We start from the raw sequence: 25,251 nt of genomic DNA on the forward strand, positions 1-25,251 counted from the left end.
CCAGTTAGCTTTGCGCGAATCCATCAGTTGGTGCACACAACAGTTTTATCAGCTCTAGGCCACCTGCTGGCAAATGCCTCTTCCAACCCTTTCATTTAAGAGTCTCAAAGAGGCAATAGGGTTTGCCTAAGGACACACAGTTAAACCTAGAGTTCAGTCTCCTCACTGTTTGACCAAAAGTTACCACGGTATGAAGTTACCACGGAGACATTAAGATGAGTCCTACTCTCAAAATGTCTTTGGAAGAAAGTAGATTAGAGATGCTTAAACAAGTTACACTAGGTGCCCAGAATGCTATACACCTTGGCAACTAACTGGAAATGAAATCACTGACACTCAAGAGGTTTGAAGGAAGCCAAGGGTAAAATTGTGGAGCGGTGGTTCAAAATAGCAGGTGCATGGAGGTTGGGAAAGGGTTAATAAGAAGAGTACCTTTGTATAATGAGGAGACTGATCAGTGTGTTTTCTTATGTTTCTTTCTGCTCTGATTCCAAAATATAACACGCTAATGGGACATCATTCACAGAAATCATTCCAAGGAGCCCCTGGAGGTTATGGGACAGTCCATCTCCTTCCATTTCGTGTGGATGTGACTGTGGTTGAATGATTTGCCAAGAGAAGGGTAACAGAGATGTGGCAACTGTGAACAGCTGGGCTCCATAAATGTTTTATTTATTTATTTAATCCTCACCCAAAGACATGCTTATTGATTTTAGAGAGGGGAAGGGAAGGAGAGAGAGAGAGGGAGGGAAACGTTGATGTGAGAGAAATGTTGATCAGTTGCCTCTTGCACGCACCCCAACTGGGACTGAACCTACAATCCACGCATGTGCCCTGACTGGGAAATGAACCCATGACCTTTCAGTTCACGGGACAACACTCCAACCAAGTGAGCTATACTGGCCAGGGTGCTCCATAAATGCTTTAGACACAGAACTAGAAACAATGACAAGACTCAGAGGATGGTAGCAATAGAAGGGACCTTCGCAGTGCCATCGCATTTTAGAGATGAAAAAATGAGTCTAGAGGAGGGATATTGATAGACAAGGTCATTTAGCTAGAGCCAGAGTTGGAAGGTCAAGCTGAAAATCTTGGTTCTTTCACCTATACTACCTGTCCAGGTTTTGAAATTGTCCAATGGAATTGTAGAATACAAGGAAAGCAGGTGTGTGGAATGTATAAGTGCATGCAGCAAACAGAAGCGAAGCGATTTCACTCCGGCTAATACAACCACAAACTCAAATCCTTAGGACTGTCTTGGTCCTGGCTTCTAAAGTTCTGCAGACAGTGAGTGCTTCTTTGTATCAAGAGACAAAAGCCTTTTGATACGTGTCATGTGGAAAAGAGAGCTAATTGTTCTGTCTCACTTGAATAGAGAAGACCAGAGTCAAAATTGTCTTAGGATGTAAGGTATACACATTAGGCCCTAATGATTAGGGCCTATTTACAGACTTTGTATTTATCTAGAAATGGGTTATCATGTTTGCCATCTGTTAAATTGGCCTGTCCTTGGGTGAAAAACCAAACCAAACCAAAACAAAAAACCCAAGAAACAAAAAACTTGATTCGGGTTTCTAAAGTAAGATAGTCAAATCCTTTTACTCAGAAGATTTAAATCCAGCATTTTTCTGCACATGGGCTGCTTTGTAAATATTCTTCTTAAGTAAGAACTTAATATATCTGTAGCTATTTTTAATCCGTTTTTAAAGCTAAGCGCCCCATAACTGTGTTATACATATTCAGATAGAAATACATGTCACTGAAATTGTATTCATTTCCTCCCACTTACTTTCAGTGAAGCACTCATTTAATGTAACATGTTTCCCTTTTCACCCAGATACGATCCTTTTTTTCCTTCCTGGGAAGCTACTACTTCAAAGTAGCAGACTAGGACATCCAAATCTAAATAAGTACATTTGACTGAAAATCCTGTGTACCAAAAATAAACGTCATACTTTATGCACTTGTAATGTTTGAGGAATTGATATCATGATCAATTCCCCCCCGCCGAAAAGGATTTTTTCTTCTACAGTGGAACTGATTACAAGTGGGCAATGGCAAAAAGAACTTCCATGAAATTAGAATTCAGAATGTGAGAGATTACTCCACAGCCACGCATGGATCTTTACATACATGTCTATGTGTTTGTCTGTGTTTTTGCCTTAAAAATAGTATCTCAAGTATTTTTCCTATGTCCTCAGTAACGTCCAACACTTGAATTTGTCTTAAATTGGCTTCCAGTATTATTAACTTGGGCACTGTCCTTCATATTATGAGTGTCAATAAAGTCTCTTTAAGAGTATAAATATTCCTGAAATACAACTGAAATCATATTTTTTAAAGCACTAGCTCTTGCTCAAAGAAATGACAAGGCGAAGTCTTTCACGAAGGGGACATCCAATGTATAATTTCATCTGCTATATAAATTTGGTTCTTCGTATAGTTTCTATAACTTGGTTGGCCACACCTGTATATCAGAAATGGATGCTTAGAATAATAATTTTCTATTTGATTACTTTTCTTAAAAAAAAAAGTCAAATTTGCTTTTCTTACTCCTGTCAGGAAAAGTATTCACAAGTTGAAATGGAAAAGGGAAACCTTGCCCTGGCTGGCGTAGCTCAGTGGATTGAGCGCAGGCTGTGAACCAGTGTCACAGGTTCGATTCCCAGTCAGGGCACATGCCTGGGTTGCAGGCCACGGCCCCCAGCAACTGCACATGGATGTTTCTCTCTCTCTCTCTCTATCTCCCTCCCTTCCCTCTCTAAAAATAAATAAATAAAATCTTTAAAAAAAGACAGATAATGAATGAAAATACATTATTAAAAAAATTTAAAGAAAAAAGAACAAGGAAGCCTCGATGGGCCTTTGGAATGTAATAGTGATCCATTTAGGCCTGTCCCCAACCAGCTTATACCACTCCTGAGCCTCACAAAGAGTTTTTAGCGATTGCAGAGACAACGACAGATGCGCAGGTTTCTTACCAGCCACAAAGCAAAACCAGGGCTACTGGGGGGCAGGGGCAGTGGTCAGCCTAGACGTACCCCTCATGACAGATGTTGCCGTTGATAAGGCTGAAAGTGGCCGCCGAGGGGTTGGTGCTCTTGAAGGAGGTCATGCAGGTGGTGCTTCTGCCGGTGCTGTGAGACCGGGTCAGCAGGCCAGGTCGGCAGCAGAGGAGCTGGGTGTTGAACTGCTTCCTAAAACTCTTGCTCAGCAGGTAGAGGGCAAAAGGGTTGACGCAGGAGTTGGTGAAGGCCAGGAGGCGGGCGCAGATACTGGTGACGAAGTGGAGCATGGAAGTGTCCACCTTGGAGTAGTGGTAGGAGCGGTACAGGTAGATGACATGGTTAGGGAGCCAGCAGAAGGCAAAGAGGCCCACAAACACCAGCACCGTCTTGGCAAGGCGCTTCCGAGATTCGATCTGAGGAGAGAGTTGCACACAGAGAGGATAGAGGGACCCAGAGGTAGTGTGGGAGGATCGCACACAAAGATTCAGACAGAAAGACAGGGGAGAAGAATTCGGGAAAGAGACAAGTCCATAAAGCCATGGAAAATGATCTCGGTAGGAGAAACGGGACGGGAGAGAATCAGATACATGAGAGAAAAGCATCAGAAGCAGACAGAAAAAGGAGAAGGAGTCAGAAACACAGAAATGGAAGGGCCGGGAAGCAGAAATCCATGAGGCAGAATACAATTAGCCCATGCCACGACGAACGGATCTTTAAGCAAAGTTGATTACACGCCCGAATGGACTGCACACTGAAATTCTAGTAAGTGCTCTCTTTTCTCAGGAGGGCATTGGTGCAGTTTATCAGCCATGCGACTTCGTGTCTTTCTCCACAGCTCAAAATCTCTTATTTCTCCTGATGCTCACACACAAAAAAACCCCCCAAAACTCCCACAGTCAACTTAGTTCTTCCTCAATGGCCAAACGAAGATAATTAGCTATTATTATTATTATTATTTATTTTTTAATCTCAAGTTATTTCTGGACTATATTATAGAGGAAGGTTCTTACTGCATCTTTCTCATTAAAGAATTTGGAATACAATGTACATTCACTATTGAGAGGTCTTTCAAGCAAGGAAATAGTTTCACTGTAACCTGTCATTCTCCCTGTACAAGTAAAGCTTCCCCTTTCCCCCTGAAATCAGCTCTGAAGGGTGAACCCTCCAACTGAGTTCGCTGTACATTGAAATGGTTGGGGAGTCTTTCTGTTTCTCCATCATTAATACGTAATCTGCATTTGGAGTGGAAGGGAAGATGCGGCAAAAAGGAGAAAGCCAGAGCCTCTCTGGCTTCTACCATTCTTACCGGAAGGCTGACATTGCAGGGGTTACATGGTTGGGTAAGGGCGTCTAACACATAGGGAGGGCACCCTACCTTCCGGGCAGGCTGGGGTGTCCATATGCTCTCTTGCAATCCTCCAACAGCTTTACAGCTTAGGGGTTATTACTCTATATTGTGGCTAAGGGAATTGAGGCTCACAGAGGGTAAGTCATTAACCTGGGTTTGAAACGGAATCAGTGTGAGCCTGTCTTAATCAAACCGCTTCTTTTTCTTCAACCAGCCCCGTTTCCTGCCTGCCGTGCTTTTTCGCCATGTGGAAATCCTCTTCCTCTCCAAACCATGTGATTGGAATTTAAAGAAGTCACATCCCTCTGAGCCTCAACATTTTATTTTTTAAAAAACAACAACAATAACTAAACAAGCCCTGGCTGGCATAGCTCAGTGGACTGAGCGCGGGCTGGGAACCAAAGTGTCCCAGGTTCGATTCCCAGTCAGGGTACATTCCTGGGTTGCAGGCCATAACCCCCAGCAACCGCACATTGATGTTTCTCTCCCTCTCTCTCTCCTCTCTCTGTCTCTCTCTCCCTCCCCTCCCTCCCCTCCCTCCCTTCCCTCTGTAAAAATAAAAAATAAATAAAATCTTAAAAAAAACAACAATAACTAAACAATACTTGTTTCAGATATTTCTCAAAAAGAACTCATACTCTAAAGTAGGGGTGCCAAACTAATTTTTACCAGGGGTCATATCAGCCTTGAGGTTGCCTTCAAAGGGCCAAATGTAACTTTAGGACTGTATACATGTAACTACTTCTTAACTAGGGGCAAGGAGCTCTACATTGGGCCCTTTGAATGTAGGCAACCACGAGGCTGATGTGGCCCCAGGTGAAAATGACTTTGACACCCCTGCTCTAAATCCTTCAGGTTCTCAACACCTCCGTAGCTCCAGTCTTTAAGAAGAGAACACGTTTATAAAGAGCACCTGAATTGCTGGGCTTCTGTGGCTAGGAGTTTCCATTTGCCACCTGGACACAGATTCCCCTCACCTTCCCTAATTATAGAATCAGGTGATGTGATCACCTAAATACTGTGCTTGTCAGTGGCGTTCAAAAGAAATGCAAGGGATCAGCCCTGGCTGGCGTAGCTCAGTGGATTGAGCGCGGGCTGCGAACCAAAGTGTCGCAGGTTCGATTCCCAGCCAGGGTACATCCCTGGGTTGCAGGCTATAACCCCCAGCAACTGCACATTGATGTTTCTCTCTCTCTATCTCCCTCCCTTCCCTCTCTAAAAATAAATAAATAAAATCTTTAAAAAAATTAAAAACATAATACTAAATTAGTTAAAAAAAAAAGAAATGCAAGGGATCAAATCCCCAAGGAGGAAATGAATCATTCCTAAGCACCCACCTGCTTCTTGACGTGTATATTCCCTTCCACAGGCAGATTGTAAGCACTCTGGATCAGATTTTTGGCAATGAAGTAGTAGTAGACAGAAATGATGGACAGCGGGATGATGTAGAAGATCAGAAAGGAAGCCATGGAGTGGATTTTGGGGTGCAGCTCGTTCGAGTGTGGGTACGGTGCACAGCTGATGAAGGTCTGATTGGTGCTTTCCTCGTGGAAAGGATGTAGATCAGAGAACACAGCTTCTGGGATGGCCAGAAGCATAGAGATGATCCAGATCAGAGCAGCTTTGAGGCAGATCTTCATCAGGGCATGAGAGGCCTGGATATCCATTGGCCGGACAATTGCTTTGTACCTGGGGCAGGAAAGAGCAAATGTTCGGCATTAGTTGCTTAATACTGTTTCCAGTAGCAGGGCTCGGATGAGGGTGAGGCAAGGGAGGCACCTGGGTGTAATATTTAAGGAGGTATTCTCTCTCAGCTTCGTGTCAGCGCCAACTCTCCACAACCCTGCCAGTGAGAGACCACTGAAATGTTGCACACCAAGTACCTCACTCATCTTATTCCAGTCCTGGCCCTGAGTGATGCCTTCCCCTTTCTCCAGCAGTAACGTTCTGTCCATATTCTCTCTTGATTTTAAGAAGAAGTCTGAGGAAAGATGAAGCTGCTTTCATTTCTCTTCTTAAATCATAGGAATTAGTCACAAAGCATGTTTAAAGAAGGACACAGGGAAAAGACAGTTGGCTTTTTCTTTTGGGCAAAACCTTCACTATGAGCATTCAAATGCAGTGTAGGGTGTTGGGAACAAGAAAATTAAGAACTAAATGTGACCTTAGTAAACAGGAACCGCATTGTAGCTAAAAGGAACTAACAAGGGAGACAGAGTGCAGGATGTAGTTGAGCAAACGTCCTATGTCGTGCAGATATTCTCCCCTGGGTATGCTAGATAAGCAATGCTTTGTTTAGTTTTTTTTTTTTTTTTTTTAAACAGGGAGAATTCTTTTTTTTTTTAAAGATTTTATTTATTTATTTTTAGAGAAGGAAGGGGGGGAGGGAGAGAGAGAGACAGACAGACAGACAGACATTAATGTGCAGTTGCTGGGGGTTATGGCCTGTAACCCAGGAATGTACCCTGGCTGGGAATCGAACCTGGGACACTTTAGTTCCCAGCCCGCGCTCAGTCCACTGAGCTACGCCAGCCAGGGCTGTTTAGTTTTAAAAATTTGAATTTTACCCTGTTCCCACGCGCGGTCTCTGTAAGCAAATAGCTAACTGCCACATCAGCTTCTGTAAAACGCTTGCTTGCTTGCTCACGCCAAAACCCCTATATGAGAACCTAGCTGTGAGCGCTCGGGGCGACTCTCTCATCTGCAGCCCCTGTGGGTACCGTGTCTCCGGACACTTTGAGAGTTCGCCCCTGTGCAGGTTAAACTTGGCCAATAAAGCAACATCTTTGATACCCTGAAAGTCTCCGACATTTGTTCTCGAGTTTGCTGAATGCAACATAGGGAACCTTAAGTCATTGAGTATTTACACATGTGCCTTTTCTCTTTTTCAAAAGATATAGAATGAATAGTCCGCTGAAAATTTTATACACAGGTGCATCCCTGTAGTTATCAAATTAATCTTTCTCTAGTCCTCCTACTTTCTTTCAGCCTCATCTCCTCTTGTGGTATTTGGGTCTTTCTTGGTTGCTGTGCTACACATGCCCCTGTCTTGGATCAAGTGTTCTGGGAAGCAGACACTGAGATGAAATCAAGAGGACAAAATGTGTACCTGGGGAGCGATGCCCCTGAAAAGGGGGAAAAGGGAAGGAAGCGGGACTGGGCAAAGGGAGCTGTCCGACCCTGATGCCTACCCAACAAGGTTTACACTAGCTGGGGTAACCAACCCTCTTAGCTGGCCTGAAAACTCCCCCATTGTAGCACTGAAAGTCCTACATCCTGGGAGATCTCTGACTCCCAGCAAACTGAAACTGCTGGTCACCCTACTTGAGCTCAATGGGAAGCTCGGGAGCAAAGATTGCCCATTGGAGGAGTTCTGTCCTGGGAAGAAAAGTTCAGGCCCTTATATCACCACCTTGCTTAGCTAATGGTGCCGGCTGCCAAAAAGAGTGTGACCTCAATTACTACCGGATTCAGTCATTGGGCAGGAATTGCCTGAAAGAGCATGACCATGGCTTGAAAGCTGAAGTGGACCATGAAGGAGCTGATAGTTGGAGGCTGCAGTAACCACAGCCCCTGCAGCTGGACACTGAGTCATTTCTTCAAGGGAACTCTGAGCTGAGCATCTTCACGTCTGCCACTACTCACACAACGCCCCGCACTGGGGGCTGCACACCTATCTCGTGTACGGTTGTGTGAGAACCCACTAAAAGACGCGGTCCTGGTCAGCAGAGAATGTGTCTTTTTCCATTTGGCATCTGCCAACATTGTGATTTGCACACACTCCCCAAACATTTGTTCAATTGAACATGAGATGCTGTAAGTGTGGAAGTTGGGACCAACTACGTGTGAGGGTGTTCACTGCTGAAAATGCCGTGTTGAAAGTGGATTCTACCTATGCTACTCTTTTATATCATAGGCTTTAGTGATGGAGGAACATTTATTTTTTTTAAGATTTTATTTATTTATTTTTAGAGAGGGAAGGGGGGAGAAAGAGAGAGAGAAACATCAATGGGCGGTTGCTGGGGGCCGTGGCCTGCAACCCAGGCATGTGCCCTGACTGGGAATCCAACCTGTGATGCTTTGGTTCGCAGCCCACGCTCAATCCACTGAGCTACTCCAGCCAGGGTGGAGGAACATTTATTAATGCTTGTTTCTGTGTTGATTAAACCTCCACTCAGTTATCATTCTTAGCTGCACCCTGCCTCCTCACTCACTTTCCTCCTCCCTCTAGGTAAGGGGGGCAATTTATTAAGTGGAGAGTTTGGGGAAAGGAATCTGACATGTTCCTCAGGGTCAGAGAGGACTATGGTTTTCTAACTGTCCCTGATTAGGAGAATGGCTCACCTAATAAAGGAAATCAGAGTGCAAGATCGTTATTGCTGTGGGCCTAAGTCACATTCTCCAATAGCTTTATCAGACACAGCCCAACCATTTGTATTGTTGGCTCTCTGATTTCTTTGTCTAGCTTTTTGTCTGAGGCTCAGGTAGGGAAGAGACAGCTCGTGTTCACTGTGCATCCCCAGCATGGCAGAGCTACGCTACAGACCTGCTTCAGTGTGCCTGGTTTGCTTTGCACCCCTATTTTGTATTCATTCATTTGAAACAATCATAAAAAACATAAACATTTCAAAGAGCTATCTACTTTCTTCTGGCAGTTTCTCTAGTCACTAGTCATTTCAAACACTTTTATTCCTACTTTAGAATGTAGGCAAGAAATTGAGATCCTTAATTAAAGGTATGTAAATGTATTTACCCAAAGATGTCCTATATGACTACAGATATCCCTAATAGATTAAAGATAAAGTGGTAATTACGACTTCTAACTGCATTTTCTGGCAGACAGCAGTCATCAACACCATTAACTCTCCCAGTGAAGGTGATTCACTCATACGTGAGTCAGAGACCGGAGTGAATGCTTACTTCCTTCTGTCTTGGGAATCTTATATTCCTAAGTGCAAAATGCCATGAGAACGACTGAGCTGCTATTTCAATCTCTCATCTTTTAAAAGATAAAAGACAGTGTAAAAACCCTTTTTATAGTTTTTCAAAAAGAATAATTTGAATCTAAACCTAATAAGCCTCTAGATCTATGTACCAGTTTTCAGGAAAAGTGGGACTAGAAGAGCCTGCTAAATGATGCCATGAAGATACAAATCCTGAACTGGAAAATTCTACAGGTATAATGACCCCATTTTCCCACCAAATATATAGCATGAAAAATCAGAGAGAATGATTACACACGGATTGAAATGTGTAAGTCATGTCAATCAAGTGCAATGTATCTATTTTGGATTTTGATTCAAACCAAACAGCCAATTTTTGAGACCAGTGAGGAAAATCAAACATAGACTTCATACTGGCGATATCAAGGAATTATTTTTACTTTTTATTTTGTTTAATCCTTGCCCAAGGACACTTTTTCATTGCTTTGGACAGGAGGAGGGGGAGACAGAGAGACAGAAACATTGATGTGAGGGAAACATCGATTTGTTGCCTCCCGTATGTACCCTGACTGGGGATCAAACCCACAACCTTTTGGTATGCAGGATGATGCTTCAACCAATTGAGCCACACTGTTGGAGCCAAAGGAATTATTTTTAATGTATTGATTGTGAGAATGGTACTGTGATTGTATTTTTTAAAGACTTTATTTATTAAAAACATACCCTATAGGCAAAAATTTCTTGGACAGAATGCAAAAATCACTAACTGTGTTTTAGTTTGGAAAAAAACCCCTAAAATACTTATTAGTGAAATAATATAATTTCTATGGCATACTTTTAAATATTCAGACATTCATATATTACTTCTGCAATTAAAAATAAGTTTAAATGCACTGCAAATAATTTTCTGTTGTGGAATATTCATAAAGCATCAAGTTAAAGAAATCTCATTTACTAAGCTCTTGCCTCGTGCCAAGCAGAGAATAGCATATACATTACCTCATGTACGTTCCAGACAACGCCAACAAGTAGGTGCTATTATCCCCATTCTACAGGTAACAAACTGCAGCTCAGTTTCAGAGGTGGTGGAATCAATATTCAATTTAGGACCAACTCTTTTCAGGATACCACAGCTCTTTCAGAAGAAAGCTTTGGGTAAATTTTGCCCACAGGCAGGCACACAGATCAGATGCTTCCCAAATATGTATGGAACATACCACATGCTCCCTGGAAGTCTAATGGTCTTATAGAGCATGGAACATATCAATGTGTTTGTTCTTCCAGTTTAGACTGCCCTACCCAGAGCTCCCAATGCAGGGAGACACCACTGGGAAATTCTCATTTAGGAGTGATGGCTGGTTGGACTGGAGTAGATATTTCATCTAAACCAGCCAATGAACTGCCTGGCCAGCTACTAAAGAGTGTCTCTTTCTCTTAAGCATGTAAACTAAAAATCAGAGAGGATGCAGTTAGTCAATGATAGATGTTAGAAAAACAAAGGTTTTGATGTCAAGGAAGGGACCAGGACAGCCACATTTTAACCATGTGCAAGAGGCATAAGCAGAGTGGGTAGACTGAAAGAAAGAGAAAGAATGAGGCAGAAATAAAAGAAGATGCTGAGATGATGTGGCCCTAAGTCATACAGAGGGTTCTTGGTTCCTGGCCCATGAACTACTTTTGAATGTACAAGAGGGCTCCTGTTATAAACTTAGCAATTCTTCTGTCTCCTCTTCAGTTGACTTAGTGTGAGTGGCTTTTGTTCTTTATCAATAAGAGTCTTACGTAGGACAGCTAGTCATAGTAGTCATCTAAAGTTACCATCAGATATATTTCCAGCATCATTTTGCATAGAGCATCCCCCACTCTGGAAGAATGAGCTGTCAACTTTCAATTATACTCCAGAGACAAACTAGTCTAGATCCTCTTTCAAAATTCTCCATCCCTTTTCTGTCTCCTTTCTTTGTGTGCAATCTGAGACTCCATTCGTCTCAATCCTACCCTTCTAAATTCCAGCTAAATTCAAGTATCATCTTAATGAAGCTTTTGCTGGCCAATCTGGACCTCAATCATTCCCATCATTTCTCCTAACCTGTTTAATTTCATGGCAGGATTATTGAGTGTTCTCATTTCATATTTACTATATGCACCGTCTTGAATTATTTTCTAGCTTTCCATGGTTATGTCTTTTCTACCTGACTTCCTCATAAGTTTCCTGAAGACAGAAACTTGTACCATCTCCTCTTCTCTTGTTTTTGCATCTCTAAAAAATATTCCAGGTCCCTTGTCCTGCTTACCACTTATTTCTAAAGAGAGGCTCAACAAATACTTGCTAGTTAATTGATTAATAATATGTGACTTGCAGATGTCTTTTATTTACAACTCCTCAGAAATGAGAGAACAGATCCACTTTTACATACTCAGAAAGCATCATTCTCCCATAGAGTGACAAATTCACTCCTCTGATAATATGGTGCTCAAGACAATTGCTTCTCACTTCTGAAAACATCTGTGCTTCATTTTTTAAATGCAAACATTGAAAAGGTCACAAATGTTCTCTGTAACAAGATTAATATGTGAAAGCTATTCTTGGCAAGTAGAAGTGTCTGGCTGGCTCCCACAGCCACAGCTGGAAGGAAGACTTTGCCCACCGAAAGGTGTGTGTGTGTATATATATATATATATTTATTTATTTTTTATTATTTTTTTAGAGAGGGAAGAGAGGGGGGAAGAGAGGGAGAAAGAGAGAGAGAGAAACATCAATATGCGGTTGCTGGGGGCCATGGCCTGCAACCCAGGCATGTGCCCTGACTGGGAATCGAACTTGCGACTCTTTGGTTCGCAACCTGCACTTAATCCACTGAGCTACGCCAGCCAGGGCTAGACAGGTATATTTTTTATTCAAATATGGGTAGTTTGTTTATTTTGAAGGATCCATCATTTCAGCCCCTATTTGTCCATAATCTCCTTCTGAAGTCCGTAGGGACTGTATAATAATAACCGTATTTTTAAACCCCCATTATATCCCTAATGCACACTACCTAGAGTGGGCTGAGGTGAAGAGAAAATGAAATGAACTAAATGGTCTCCAGTGTAATTGACACACTGTCAGCATTTAAATTAAAATTTTCATACCTAATAACATTTGACAAGACTATTAAACATTGGCTTTATTTTCTCCTGAGAATAACAGCAAGAACTTTTCTGAAGAAATGTGAGGCAATTATGAGCTGGCTTGTAAAATGACTGCAATCCACACCAGTGGAACCTTATCTCCCTTTGCACCATTACTCTCCAAATGGAGAGCTTGCTGGTCCTGGGTGCCCGTGCAACCGTTATCTTTAAGTATGTAACAGATTACAGTCATCCTTCTCTGTTCTGCCCTCCAGGCCACATAACTCCAATGCTTTGTTTCACTCCTTTTAAAAATACTCCAGTTTCCTTTGGGCTCGAATGTGGACTTGGGGGCAAAGAGATATCTGATTCTTGATGGTAATTCTACCAACTATTTTTATGGTCTTGAACAAATCACAGACTCTTTGCACCTCAATATTCTCATCCCTGGACAAGAGATAATTCCCGTAACTTTAAGTGTAATAACTGATTCAGGCCAAAATGATGAAACTAGCCAGGGAAAGACTTTAGGAAACACAATACTCACAAAGTCTCAAAGTGTCTGCCTACAGACTACTATCTAATTGCAAAGGGGAAATGTACCTTTATGATGGGGAAATCTGGAGGTCACCCCTTTAATCACGTGGTCAAACCCAGGGTGAACTTCTCTAGTAGCCAAACTAGGCACAAAATCTGGAGCTCAAGATATCTTTAGGGACTCAGGAAAATGTTTTAATTTCTTTTAAAATCAGAAGAAAAAATAATATAATCTGTCTTGGATTATATTAGTGCCTATGACAATACAATTACAAAATACAATTCTTAATATTTTTTAGGGAGAAAGGTCCCCATGAAGGTAAATGTGCCAATGTCCCATGAAATTCATAATGTGGCCCTGATTAAACTGAGCATCACCAACACTGGGACAATCTGAGACCACGTGCCTCCCGATGCGATGCAGTGGAGATAACATGACATTGTCTATGCAGCATTCCTGCCCCAGTGTTCCAAAGCTGAATCCAACCATGAGGAAACGATCAGACAAATCTAAGTCTGGCACATTCTACAAAAGAAACCCCTTGTATTCATCAAAACAATCAACATCATTTTTTAAAAGAAGAATGTAAGGGATCTACTGTTCCACCTTTAAAAGGATTAGCCCTGGCTGGTGTGGCTCAGTGGACTGAGCACCAGCTTGCAAACCAAAGGGTTGCTGGTTCGATTCTCAGTCAGGCTCATGCCTGGGTTGCAGACCAGGTCCCCAGTAGAGGGTGTGGGAGAGGCAAGCACACATGGATGTTTTTCTCCCTTTCTCCCTCCCTTCCCCTGTGTCTAAAAATAAATAAATAAAGTCTTTTATAAAAACAAAATAAAAAATATTTTAAAAATATTACAAGTAATCTTTTTTGGTAATATATACATGTATCAAATCATTTTCTTATGCACCTTAAATCTATCCAATGTTATATGTCAATTATATCTCAATCTAACTGGGGGAAAATAGATCAAGTTGCACCTCTCCTGGAGGGTATGAACTGTATTTTGGAGTCCACTGTCCCAGAAGACACTGCTCAGAAAGTTTAGCTAGGGTTTTAGCCGGCTTTCTAAGAGTCTGTAGCAGAGACCTTCTTGCCTCTGGAGGAAGTGAGCTTTAAAATCAAGTCAAGGCGGAGGATCATGGTCTACGTTATCAAGTGTAATTACACTTGATTTTTCCCTTTCTTGTTTTCCTCAGAGAGATGAAGATACAGGTCATGGATCTATGCAGGATCTCCTCTGAGTAAAACCCTGAAACCACCTTTCCGTGAGTTGCGATTTCCCTTCCATCGTGTTCTCTCCCTGTGGGCGCGCACTGTCTCCCAGAGAGTAAACCCTGGTTTGAGAAGAGGTGTACGTATCAGCCATTGGCTCTTTAGGATGGACTGAAGTCAATTTGGTCACTTTCCTGTATGCGAATTCCTACCTCTAATTACAATGTGCCAAAGAGTCACATCTTTAAGTGGTAAATTGTGCTCCCCTCCACTGGTATTGGGATTAAGGAAGAAAACCAAATAAATAATCAGAATGCCTGTACCCCACCTGCTTCAGCTATGGTGAAAGCGATGTGTTTCTAGGCAGACACACTACTCCTGTTCTTTTGAGTTGTTAAACCGAATTTCCTGCCTCTTTCATCCCCATATATGCACCCTGAAGTGCAAATGCCGCCTCAGGCCTAGAGTCAGATCTGAGCTCTTTCATCTGTTCAGAGGCCTCACGGCCGAAAGAGGCCATCTGAATGAGACCTTAGAGCTAAGGTCAAAAGCAGATTCTTGCAAGGCCTAAAACCAGAGACTGGAAGGAGGCTGAAGAAAGAGACACTACCCTGGTTCAGTGGATTGAGAGCTGGTCTGTGAATGAAAGGGTTGCCAGATCGATTCCCAGTCAGGGCACATGCCTGGGTTATGGGCCAGGTCCCCAGTAGGGGGCGCACTGGCAGGAATCACACACTGATGTTTCTCTGCCTCTCTTTCTCTCTCCCTTTCCCTCTGTCTAAAAATAACTAACTAACTAACTAACTAACTAAATAACTAACTAAATAAATAAATATCTTTTGTTTAAAAAAGAGCTTTCTTTAAACAAAGAAAAGAAAGAGTCACTAACACGGGGAAGCTATCAGAAGAGCAGGTAGTGCCCTGACTTGTGTGGCTCAGTGGGCTGAGTGTCCTCTTGCAAACTAAAAGGTTGCAGGTTCAATTTCTCTCCCTCTCTTTCTCCCTCCCTTCTCTCTCTAAAAATAGATAAATGTAATCTTTCTAAAAAAAAAAACCCAAAACAAGTACAGGTACTGGTTCTGGGATGTGAGGGATGTAGATGCTGGGGTATAAAGTGGGAAGAGAGATGCAAGCATTTGTTGGCCATCTGATGGCGCTTTGGCAGAAGAAGTTGAGCAACTACTATTGAATCTTAGACCCAAATGGGCTTCAGCGGAATAATCTAATTCCAAAACTCAGTGCTAATCTTATAAGGGAGCCGTCAGGAGGGGTGAAATCAGGATGAAGTATTACAGTTGCCAGTGGGTATATTTAAAATGACAAAGGAGAGCAGTCACCAGTTAAATTTCAGTAGGTGTGCAAACATCCTGGCACGAGTTGTTCCTAGGCCATTCCTCAAAACTGTTATGGAGGGAAGGAACAGATATTTATAACTTGTTAGACCTTTTCAACAATTTATGAGCCAAAAAGTTTGAAGAATGTTTATAAATCCCATTTCCAAATTGTAGTCAGACACGGCCTGCATTCACTCCACCGCGTAGCATACAAGATACACAGAGAACGGGGGAAGATGGCTCACGCTCTGGATGGAAGGTGTAATAGCCTCGGGCTCATAAACTGCCTTCATAAAGTGTCATTCATCCCCAAACAGACACTGAGTTAGGATTTGGGTGCAAGGAGTTTTTGGTGAGGAGATTCCAGAAAGCAGAGCAAGGGTCCCTCTCTGGGCAAGTGGAACACAGGCCTGCCAGGGACCTCCATGAGAGGCTGTGCTGAGCACGTTCCAGAACTGTGCCACCAAGAGGTGAGGAGGCTGGGGTATTCACCCCCCAGTACCCATTGCTTTTTGATCGAGATTTATCCTGCGGTATTCATTCTGTGGCACTCCAGCTTTGGCCCAGAACTTCCCTTGGCCAGACGTTACCCTGGGTCAGAAAAACACAGGAAGCCCAGGTTCGTTAGTGACCTCTGGTGTACAAGGGATACAGGCGGGCCCCCAACAGCACCCCCTATGTGAATTCTCCAGATTCGGTCAGTTTATCAAACACATCTGTAGAAAATGAAATATCAGAGATAATATCCGTTTTTAAATGTATTTCAAATGGTTGGGGATAAAAATAGAATTTCTAAGGTACCTCAATGAAACGCACTCTTTGCAAAATAAGAATCATTAAAGTTCAAATACCATTATGGCATATGAATCACTGTGTCTAATTATAAAAACTTAACAGCACTATAATGAAATAACCCTGGATGAGAGGCTTTATCCATGCTGAAATCATGACCCCCCTGTGGAGCTTATTGGTTCCTCTAGCTCAGGAAGTTGACCCCGGCAGTGTCAGGGGAGGCATCACTGACTGGATGGAGACGGGGAGCTGTGCGTGTTACTCCCGTTTCCCTAATTAGCTATTTTTGCATAGGCATGCTGTCTTGATTATTTTATTTTATTTTTTATTTCACATAAACATATATCACTTACTGAGTGCCTAGTATAGCTCTTAGTACTTTTCAAGAATTAATTTTTGTATCCCTCATAACAATACTAGGCAGCAGGTACTACAGTTGTCATCTTCTTCTTAAAGATGTAGAAACTGAGGCACAAAGAGGTTGCATAACTTTCCCCAAGGTCACACAGCTACCAAGTGGCAGAGCTAGGGCTTGAACAGAGGCCCCGTGGTCCCTGTGTGCACACTTTAAACCACAAGACTTGAATGCCTGCATTTTCTTCATCTGTGAGTCAGAACTCAGGATATCCACCGTACTTGCTGTGAAGAAGAGCTAAATGAGGTGTTTCAAAAGCACTTTGAAAACCAGGAAGCCCTATTTAAACAAAAGCTTATTATTGTTTTTCCTGAACAGGAATGACTGTCCAGCAGAATGTCTAGTGGTCGCGATTTCAACAATACCCTCTCAGCTCCCTGATGAACATAAGTAACAATTATGCTAATGGTGCAGTCACTGTCTGACTAGGAACTCCAACATTTTACAAATAATATGACGCATTATTTCATTTCATCATTACAAAAATTACAATAGTCCTATGATATATTAAAGGTAAATGCCCTTATTCCCCTTTTATAGATCAGAAAACTGAAGCTTGTAGAGTGATTTGTCCAAAGCCACACAGCTGACAATTAAGAAGAATCAAGGCTCAGATTCACACATCTCTTCAAATTGAATGCTTTGGAATTTATCCTCATTATGAGTACTGCTGTACTAAATGTCACCTCCAAAAATTAGTAAAAGAGGGAAGGAAGGAAGGAAGGAAGGAAGGAAGGAAGGAAGGAAGGAAGGAAGAGTTGGTAAATTTGTCTCCATGCAACTCTGAGGGTATATTAACCAAATGAAAAATTTCACTTTGAGTCAGCAAAGACATCCACAATGAAGGTAGTCTAAAAGCAGTTAGTTACTTTGATGACTTTTTCCCAGTTAAAAAATTTTGTATGGAAGTGCTATGTGGAATCTAAACAGCAATATAAACAAACAAAGCAGAAACAGGCTCACAGATACAGAGAACAGGCTGATGGCTGCCAGAGGGGAGAGGAGTTGAGGGGTTGGGTGAAAAAGGCGAAGGGGTTGAGAAGTACAGATTGGTAGTTACATAATAGTCCTGGGGATGTAAAGTGTAGCGCAGAAAATACGGTCAATAATATTGTAATTGCTATGAACGGTGCCAGGTGGGTGCTGGAAATATTGGGGGAGGTGGATGCTTCGTAAACTATGTGATTGTCTACCCACTGTGATATACACGTGAAACTAATACAAAATAATGTTCAGCCCTGGCTGGTGTAGCTCAGTGGATTGAGCACAGGCTGCGAACCAACGCGTCACAGGTTCGATTCCCAGTCAGGGTACATGAGTTGCAGGCCATGACCACCAGCAACTGCACATTGATGTTTCTCTCTCTCTCTCTCTATATATATATATATATATCTCCCTCCCTTCCCTCTCTAAAAATAAATAAATAAAATCCTAAAAAAATAATGTTAAGTGTAAACTGTAGTTGAAAAAATCAGAAGTGCATAGAAATGCTAGACAACTGACATAAAATGAGGAAACTATGCTCAGACTTACTACATTTATCCATTGGTTTTAGTAGATCTTTTAGTTTAAAGCAACTGAAGTGTACGATATGGAGTTAATTTAAACAAAAATAATATGTGAGTGGATAAAACAACTATGGGGAATTTATATAATGGAATACTACTCGGCCATAAAAAAGGAAAATTTTACCCTTTGCAACAGTGTGGGTGGACCTGGAGAACATTATGATTTCACTCGTGTAATCTAAAGAACAAACTGAACAAACAAGCAAAATAGAGACAGATTCATAGATAGAGAGCAGGCTGACAGCTCTGGGCAGATGGTTGGGGATGGAGGGATTGAGTGAAAAGGAAAAAGGACTCATGGTCATGGGCAACAGTGTGGTAATTGCAGGGGGTGGTATAAGGGAGATAAATGTTCATAGAAAAACTGCAATAGAAATATTTTTTAGCCCCCCAAAAGTACTCACTGTTCATTATAAAAATTTAGACAGTAGAAAATTCTAGAAACAAAAAAGAAGACAATTATCCATGTCTTACATGTGATATTTTGATCCATTTCCTTCCAATTTTCCTTTATCTTTTCTACAGAATGGAGAGCATGTAATTCTGTGTCTTTTTCTTAGGATCTATAGTCTAAGCATTTGAGTCTCACGCAGATGCCCATAACCCTCTAGCCAGCAGGCGGCGCTCTGCAGATGCCGGCTGGCCTCTCTGGGCACCATGTCCATTCAGCTCCAAAGAGCCCTGGTGGTCACTAGAGGGCAACGTCTGTGCACTTACGGATTCTTTCCAGGATTAGCTTCAGACAACACATCATGCCTAAGTGAAGCAAAGCACCCCCACTCCTCCAAAACTAGTGCATCTAACAACCAAAGGCATATTTTAAGCACGAACTTTTGCATGGTCCTGTTACTAGGTACAAAAGAGGTCAAGAAGCATAAACCCTGGAGACTCAGTGACATTTTCTTTAATCCCATCCTGGAATTTAAAAAGGCTCATGCATCCTGGGTCACAGGACTCTGAGTTCCTTAATAGTCAGGTCTTCGCCTTAATTATTTCATACCCATTTCATTTACTAAGCAAACATACAATTAAAACTGGAAATCTAGAGCTGTGCCCCAAATCTGGCCTGTAATATCTTACTTTCGGATGAGGAAAAGGGCTCAAGATAACCCATTCCTCCCCTGCCACCCTCCCAGCCAAACACTCCTTTCTCGCCTACTTATACCAAATGACTCTGGGCATCATCTTATTAGCCTTTTCCCAAGAGATCTCCTCTGGCCTAAACAGTTCCTATTTCTTCAAGCATTTCAAGCGCAGTAGAATGCTTGGGGGTGCTGAGCAAATTCCACAATTTTAAGGTAACTTGCTTACAGGAGCCCATGATGAAAGACCTGAGAGAGGCAGCAGGACGGGTGATGCGAGACACGGGGAGGAGGCGATGAGAAGCACAGTGTCTGTCTACAGCTTTACTCCATCACTGAGCAACAGGAAGGCTGTGCCCCCGTACGCACCACCCATGGGAGCTGGAGTGCAGCTAAGCCTTGATTTAAAAGTCGTACTCGTTTCCACAACTGGTGGTATCACAGAGGACCTGGGGAATTCTGGAACGCACACATTGCTTAAAGACATTGACTTGACTCTCAGGTTTTGGATGTTCCAAAAGCTAATGTGCATGATACGACAGCTCCTCATAGCCCAATGCGTATCATACAGCTGTATGATTCGTGTTGATCATATCCCTTTGGAAGTCTCTGTGCGCTCACTGAACAAGGCTCGTGGATTCCCCTAGGTCCCACTCCATTAAAATAGGAGACTGTCACTGCTAAGTGACTAAAAAGGCCTCAGCACAGGCCTTTGGAGCAGGGACAGCAAACGAAGGCCCATTGGCCAGACTTGGCTCTCTGCCTGTTTTCGTATGGCCCATGAGCTAAGGATGGTTTTTGCATTTTGAATGGTTGGGGAAAATGCAAAAGAATAATATTTTGCAGCACATAAAAATTGCAAGAAATTCACATTTCAGTGCCCATAAATCAGGTTTTACTAGCGCACAGCCATGCCACCCCCTTTTGCTTGTATAAAACTTATGGCTGCTTTTGCACTGTAATGTAGAGATAAGTGGCTGCAACAGAGACCTCATGGCCTACAAACCCCCAAATATTTACCATATTCCTTTTGAAGAACCAGTTTACCAGCCTTTTACCTATGTGCACTGAATGCGTGAACACGGCCAACATTTCTGTCGTTCACTGCTTGTGTACACCATAGCTGTTGGTTCCTTCTTTAAATGGAGGGAAGCCTCTATTTGACACAGCGCCACCTGCTAGGCTCGTTAATGTGTGTTGATGACGACACTAGGCCTCTGACATCTGCCATTGGGCTTTCAGTATTAAACACTCATTGCTCAGAATCTTTAGTCAGTTTATCAGTACATTTAAGTGCTAGTATCAGACTTTGCTTGGCAGGATGGATATAAAAGTCCCTGGCCATTAAGGATTTCAAATCTGGTTTGGGAAGCAAGATATACTCAGGTAAAGCCATTAAAGAAAAAGAAAGTGGTACTAATATAGGTATATTCCCTTTTGTGAAGTACTTTTAGAATACATGATTCTAGGTCAGTATATGGATGGCCGTTAGTACGGTACAGACATATGAGTATATGTTTAACTACAAACCTGTTTTATATGTAACTATGGAATAGAAAACTTAGAGATCATCAAGTCCCATTTCCTTAACTTAAAGTAGAGCAAACCGGTTAGCTGAGAAGCAATAGTGGAACCAAGGTCTCTGGATCTTCACTTCAGTTATAGTGGACTCCAGCATTTGAGACTTTAGTGAAGTGTTTTGAAAGAACAAGCAAAGAACGCTTAAAATGAAATATTTACTACACTTAAGCCATCTTTTGAATCTTCAGTTTCACCTCTGTTGACAATTTTAGAAAAGATGCCACATTCTGATTGTCCTGTTTCCAAGCATTTAAAGCGGAAGGGGAAAAAAACAATGAAAATCTTAAAAATCTATTGAGATCACCATTTCTTTTTTAAAACTAAGCATTTACCATATGTTCGCATGGAGAAATGACTGTAATTTTGTTTTTCCATAATTTTATATTGTTCTTAAATTGTGTTTAAAGTATTTGTCATAACACAGACCTGACCCTGGAATGAAATTGCCTGCCAATAAAAACCACCACCAAAGGGAAAAAAGAAACCTTGAAAAGCTTGAAGTTGCCTGTAGTTATTCTCCTTAGCAGCATAAAGAAATAAGTGAGTCACGTGGACATATTATTGTCACAGTGAATTCCTCTCACACAGAAATAAATTTCTTTATGTGTGGCATTTCAAATTTCCCCCTATTTCTTCCCTATGTAACCTTTAGCTATTACCACTGGTCAATTGGTTCAGACCAACTGACAATACAATAAAAGTAGTAAAGAAGAAGTTTAAAGAAAAGTACCTTAGGAACATTTTGCTTCTTTTCTTCTTATGAAATTTTAGCTGTTATCAATCACTGCATAACAAAATGTCGGATCTAGCTCCTGCTTATTGGGGCTAAGAGTCCTGGCCTAGCTGAAAGATCCCAGAGCTTTGATGTACCTACACCACTTGGCAGTGTCCACTGCTGCAGGCTGCAGCTGAGATTCCTGACTTACTCACTTTGAACTTAGCCAGAGCTTACTTCTCTGAATCTAAATTGCTGAGATAATTTGAGCCTCTGAATGCTGATCCCACAGGTCTGACCACGTAGTTCTGTACTCCTCTTTAAAGGAGCTGGGGTGTGGATAGCTCCGAGGGCAGCGGGTCAGATCCGTAAGAGAGGTGGTATAGGATTTTCCACTTCTGTTCATGGCAAACTAGCTTGTGGCTGCCCAACTCTCCTGCAATGACAAGCTAGAAACCCTCTTTGAAAACATCAGAGAAATAGCAAGGCAGGTAGGATTTGAGGGGCCAAAATCCTGGAGAGAGGGGAAATGCCGAGAAGTGAAGCCGTTCTTCAGCATCATTTCCTGCTCAAGGCATGTTCAAAGTTCCGAGCAGCAGCACAGAAATTGAGAGCTTTGCAGAGCTTCTAGCAGTTTTAGGATAAAATAGAACAATAAATGGAGGTCAGGGCCCACCCAGGAGAGGAGTCCAGGTAAACAACTGAGCCTTTCAGCTGAGAGGCACAAAGGGGTACATCCTAGTAGTAGGGCTGAACCGGAAATAGACCCATTGTCACAAAGACCCAAGCCCGGTCTCCATCCCTGATGGGGTCACATTCACAGTCACCTCCCAACTGCCTGAAAGGAGCAAAAGCTAATCTCTTCTGGAAGATAATACTACACAGAGCCTCAAATTATTTACAGTTCTTCATATACAAAATCAGGTAGTCAAAAACGTTGCATCTTATACCAGGAGGTAAAACGACATGGCCAAAAAACAAAGAAGAAAATATATCATAGAGACAGACTTTGAGAGGTTCCACATATTAAGGTTGCCAGAGAGGGATATTTATATTATATTGGAGCTAATTCAAGAAATGAGATGACAAGATGTCACCTAATAGAAATTCCAGAACTGTAGGATACTGGCACTGAAATTAAGAATTCAATGGGAGCTTCAGAAGCAGACTAGACACAGCTGAAGAGAAGATTGAAGAGCTGAAAATGGCCAGACTGAATACAGGGAGAAAGAGGAATAGAAAATACAGAAAGGGGAGTAGGAATTTCACGGGACATGGTGAAGTGGTAAAATGAACTTGTGCTTAAAATAATTTTTGCTAACAGAGGCCTGACCCTAGTATAAAATTTCCTGCCTCAGTAAAAGCAAAAACAACCATGGTGGGGGGGGGGGCTAAAAAAGCTGAAAGTTAACCTATAGTTTTTCTATTATATGTAGACACAATAGCGAAGGAAAGGAAAAACAGGATGAGACAGGAGCAGTATTTGAACTTGTAATGGTTGAGGACTTTTCCAAAGTGAGCTGAAATCTTCAAGCCACAGATTTAAGAAAAACTATGAATTTCAGGCAGGAGAATACAAAGAAAAACCACACTTAAATGCATTGTAGTGATGCTGCTGAAAGCCAAAGATCAGGAGAATTTTTTTTAATCTGTCAAAAAGAAAAAAAAATCAATAATTTTAAAGGAGCAACAATAAAACTGACATCTGACTTCACAGCGGAAGTCAGAGGACAATACTTCAAAGTGTGCAAGATAAGAGGGCCAGCCTAGACTTCTGTGCTCAGTGAAAATATCTTCCCCCAAATTACATGAAATAAAGACATTTTCAGACAAAAACAGAAAATGCATCTCCCTTAGATGTACACTAAATGGAATACTGAAGGGCATTCTCTGGGCAGCAGTGAAATGATCTCACATGAAGCCAGACAAGCAGGAAGGAATGGAGAACAACAGAAAAGGTAAATACAGGAATCAGTCTAAATGTCAACGTACATATGTGAGTAAATGCAAAGTATATAAAAACACTAAACAGGATGCCTTAGTAGCGTTTAAAATATAGAGAGAGTTAAAATATAGAATAATGATAACCAAAAAAAGGACAGGAAGGAATTGAAATGAGGTTCCAGTGCTCTATTATCCTTACATTGGGAAGTAAGAAAGTTCCAATTTATAGTAAATTCTGATAAGTCAAGGATACATCTTGTAAACTCCAGGGTAGCCCCTCAAAGCATACTAATGAGAGCTTGTATTTAACAAGCTCATAAGGAGATGAGGAATAAAATGATTAAAATATTTAATTAATGTAATAGAAGGCAAGGAGGGAGGGAAAAGGGAGTATGAAACAGGTGAGAACCATAAAAACCAAATAAAAAGATGGTAGGTTTAAATCTAAATACAGTGTCTGGCGCAAATAACACCCTTTTTACAAAATCTTTTATTACAAAATCATAAGCATGTAATTCTGTAACCTAAAAATATCACACTCAAGCACACCATAGGACATCTTAGGTTTAATGTTCAAGTTAAAACTACAAATGATTACACCCATATTATTACCCTACCAACCATACTCAAGCAGGCCTTACTTGTGCTGGACTTTGTATATTAACAGAATTGAGTTTATTATGTTTGTGTTACAAGGTAGGAACTTGTAGCCAAATTACAAATAGCAAATACATTTGTGTAGAGTCATTCATTTTATGTATACCCATATAAATACCAACATTGATGAAGATAACTTAAAACTCAATGCAAAGACACCCATGGCAAATAGGTTAATGGGCATCATTAATTAAGTGAGTATTTAAGATTAGTCAAGGCACACAAAAGCTTGAATTGCTGTGAAGCTTTTTTTTTAAAGATTTTATTTATTTATTTTTAGAGAGGGAAGGGAGAGAGAGAGAGAGAGAGAGAGAGAGAGAGAGAGAGAGAGAGAGAGAGAAACATCAATGTGCGATTGCTGGGGGCCGTGGCCTGCAACCTAGGCAGGTGCCCTGACTGGGAATCGAACCTGCAATGCCTGGTTTGCAGCCCGCACTCAACCTACTGAGCTATGCCAGCCAGGGCAAATTGCTGTGAAACTTTATAGCCCATATAGAAGGGGTGTCAAACTCTTTCACCAGGGACCACATCAGCCTTGCAGTTGCCTTCAAAGGGCCAAAATAATGTTAGGACTGTATACATGTAACTACTCCTTAACTGTTAAGGAGTTGAAATTACATTCGGCCCTTTGAAGGCAACTGCAAGGCTGATGTGACCCCCACTGAAAATGAGTTTGACACCCCTGCCATATAGGAAAGAAGCTTGAAACTGACTTTCTCAAATAATCCTAAGCATTTGATAATAATCCTAAATATTTCTGTAACATTACTAATAATGAGTTATGAAACATAAAGACACTTTTCTAACCTGTCATTAATAAGTTGAGTTTAATCAACCACGTGAAACACTGACTTATCTTTCTGATTTCTCTATGGAAAAGGATATTTCCATACCATTGTCATTTTAAGAGGAGAGAAATGATGATGAAGCCAGAATGTTTGAGAAACTAAGTATGGTAGACATGTATCAGGCGGTGAATAGATATCCTGTTATTTTTCTGGA

At 41.6% G+C, this 25,251-nt stretch overlaps 1 protein-coding gene across 1 annotated transcript in view; it reads right to left on the reverse strand.

The window, feature by feature from the left end:
• Positions 1 to 3,031: 3,031 nt before the first annotated feature.
• Positions 3,032 to 25,251, reverse strand: part of GRPR (gastrin releasing peptide receptor) — a 32,425-nt gene continuing 10,205 nt past the window's right edge. The window contains exons 2-3 of the mRNA XM_045855868.1: positions 5,694 to 6,045; positions 3,032 to 3,421 (exon numbers count right to left, since the gene is read on the reverse strand). Of these exons, the coding sequence (XP_045711824.1) occupies positions 3,032 to 3,421; positions 5,694 to 6,045 (742 nt within the window). The remainder of the gene's footprint in view (positions 3,422 to 5,693; positions 6,046 to 25,251) is intronic.

This window comes from Phyllostomus hastatus, unplaced genomic scaffold, assembly GCF_019186645.2.
Source record: "Phyllostomus hastatus isolate PE091 unplaced genomic scaffold, TTU_PhHast_1.1 phas_scaffold_12, whole genome shotgun sequence".
NCBI lineage: Eukaryota > Metazoa > Chordata > Mammalia > Chiroptera > Phyllostomidae > Phyllostomus > Phyllostomus hastatus.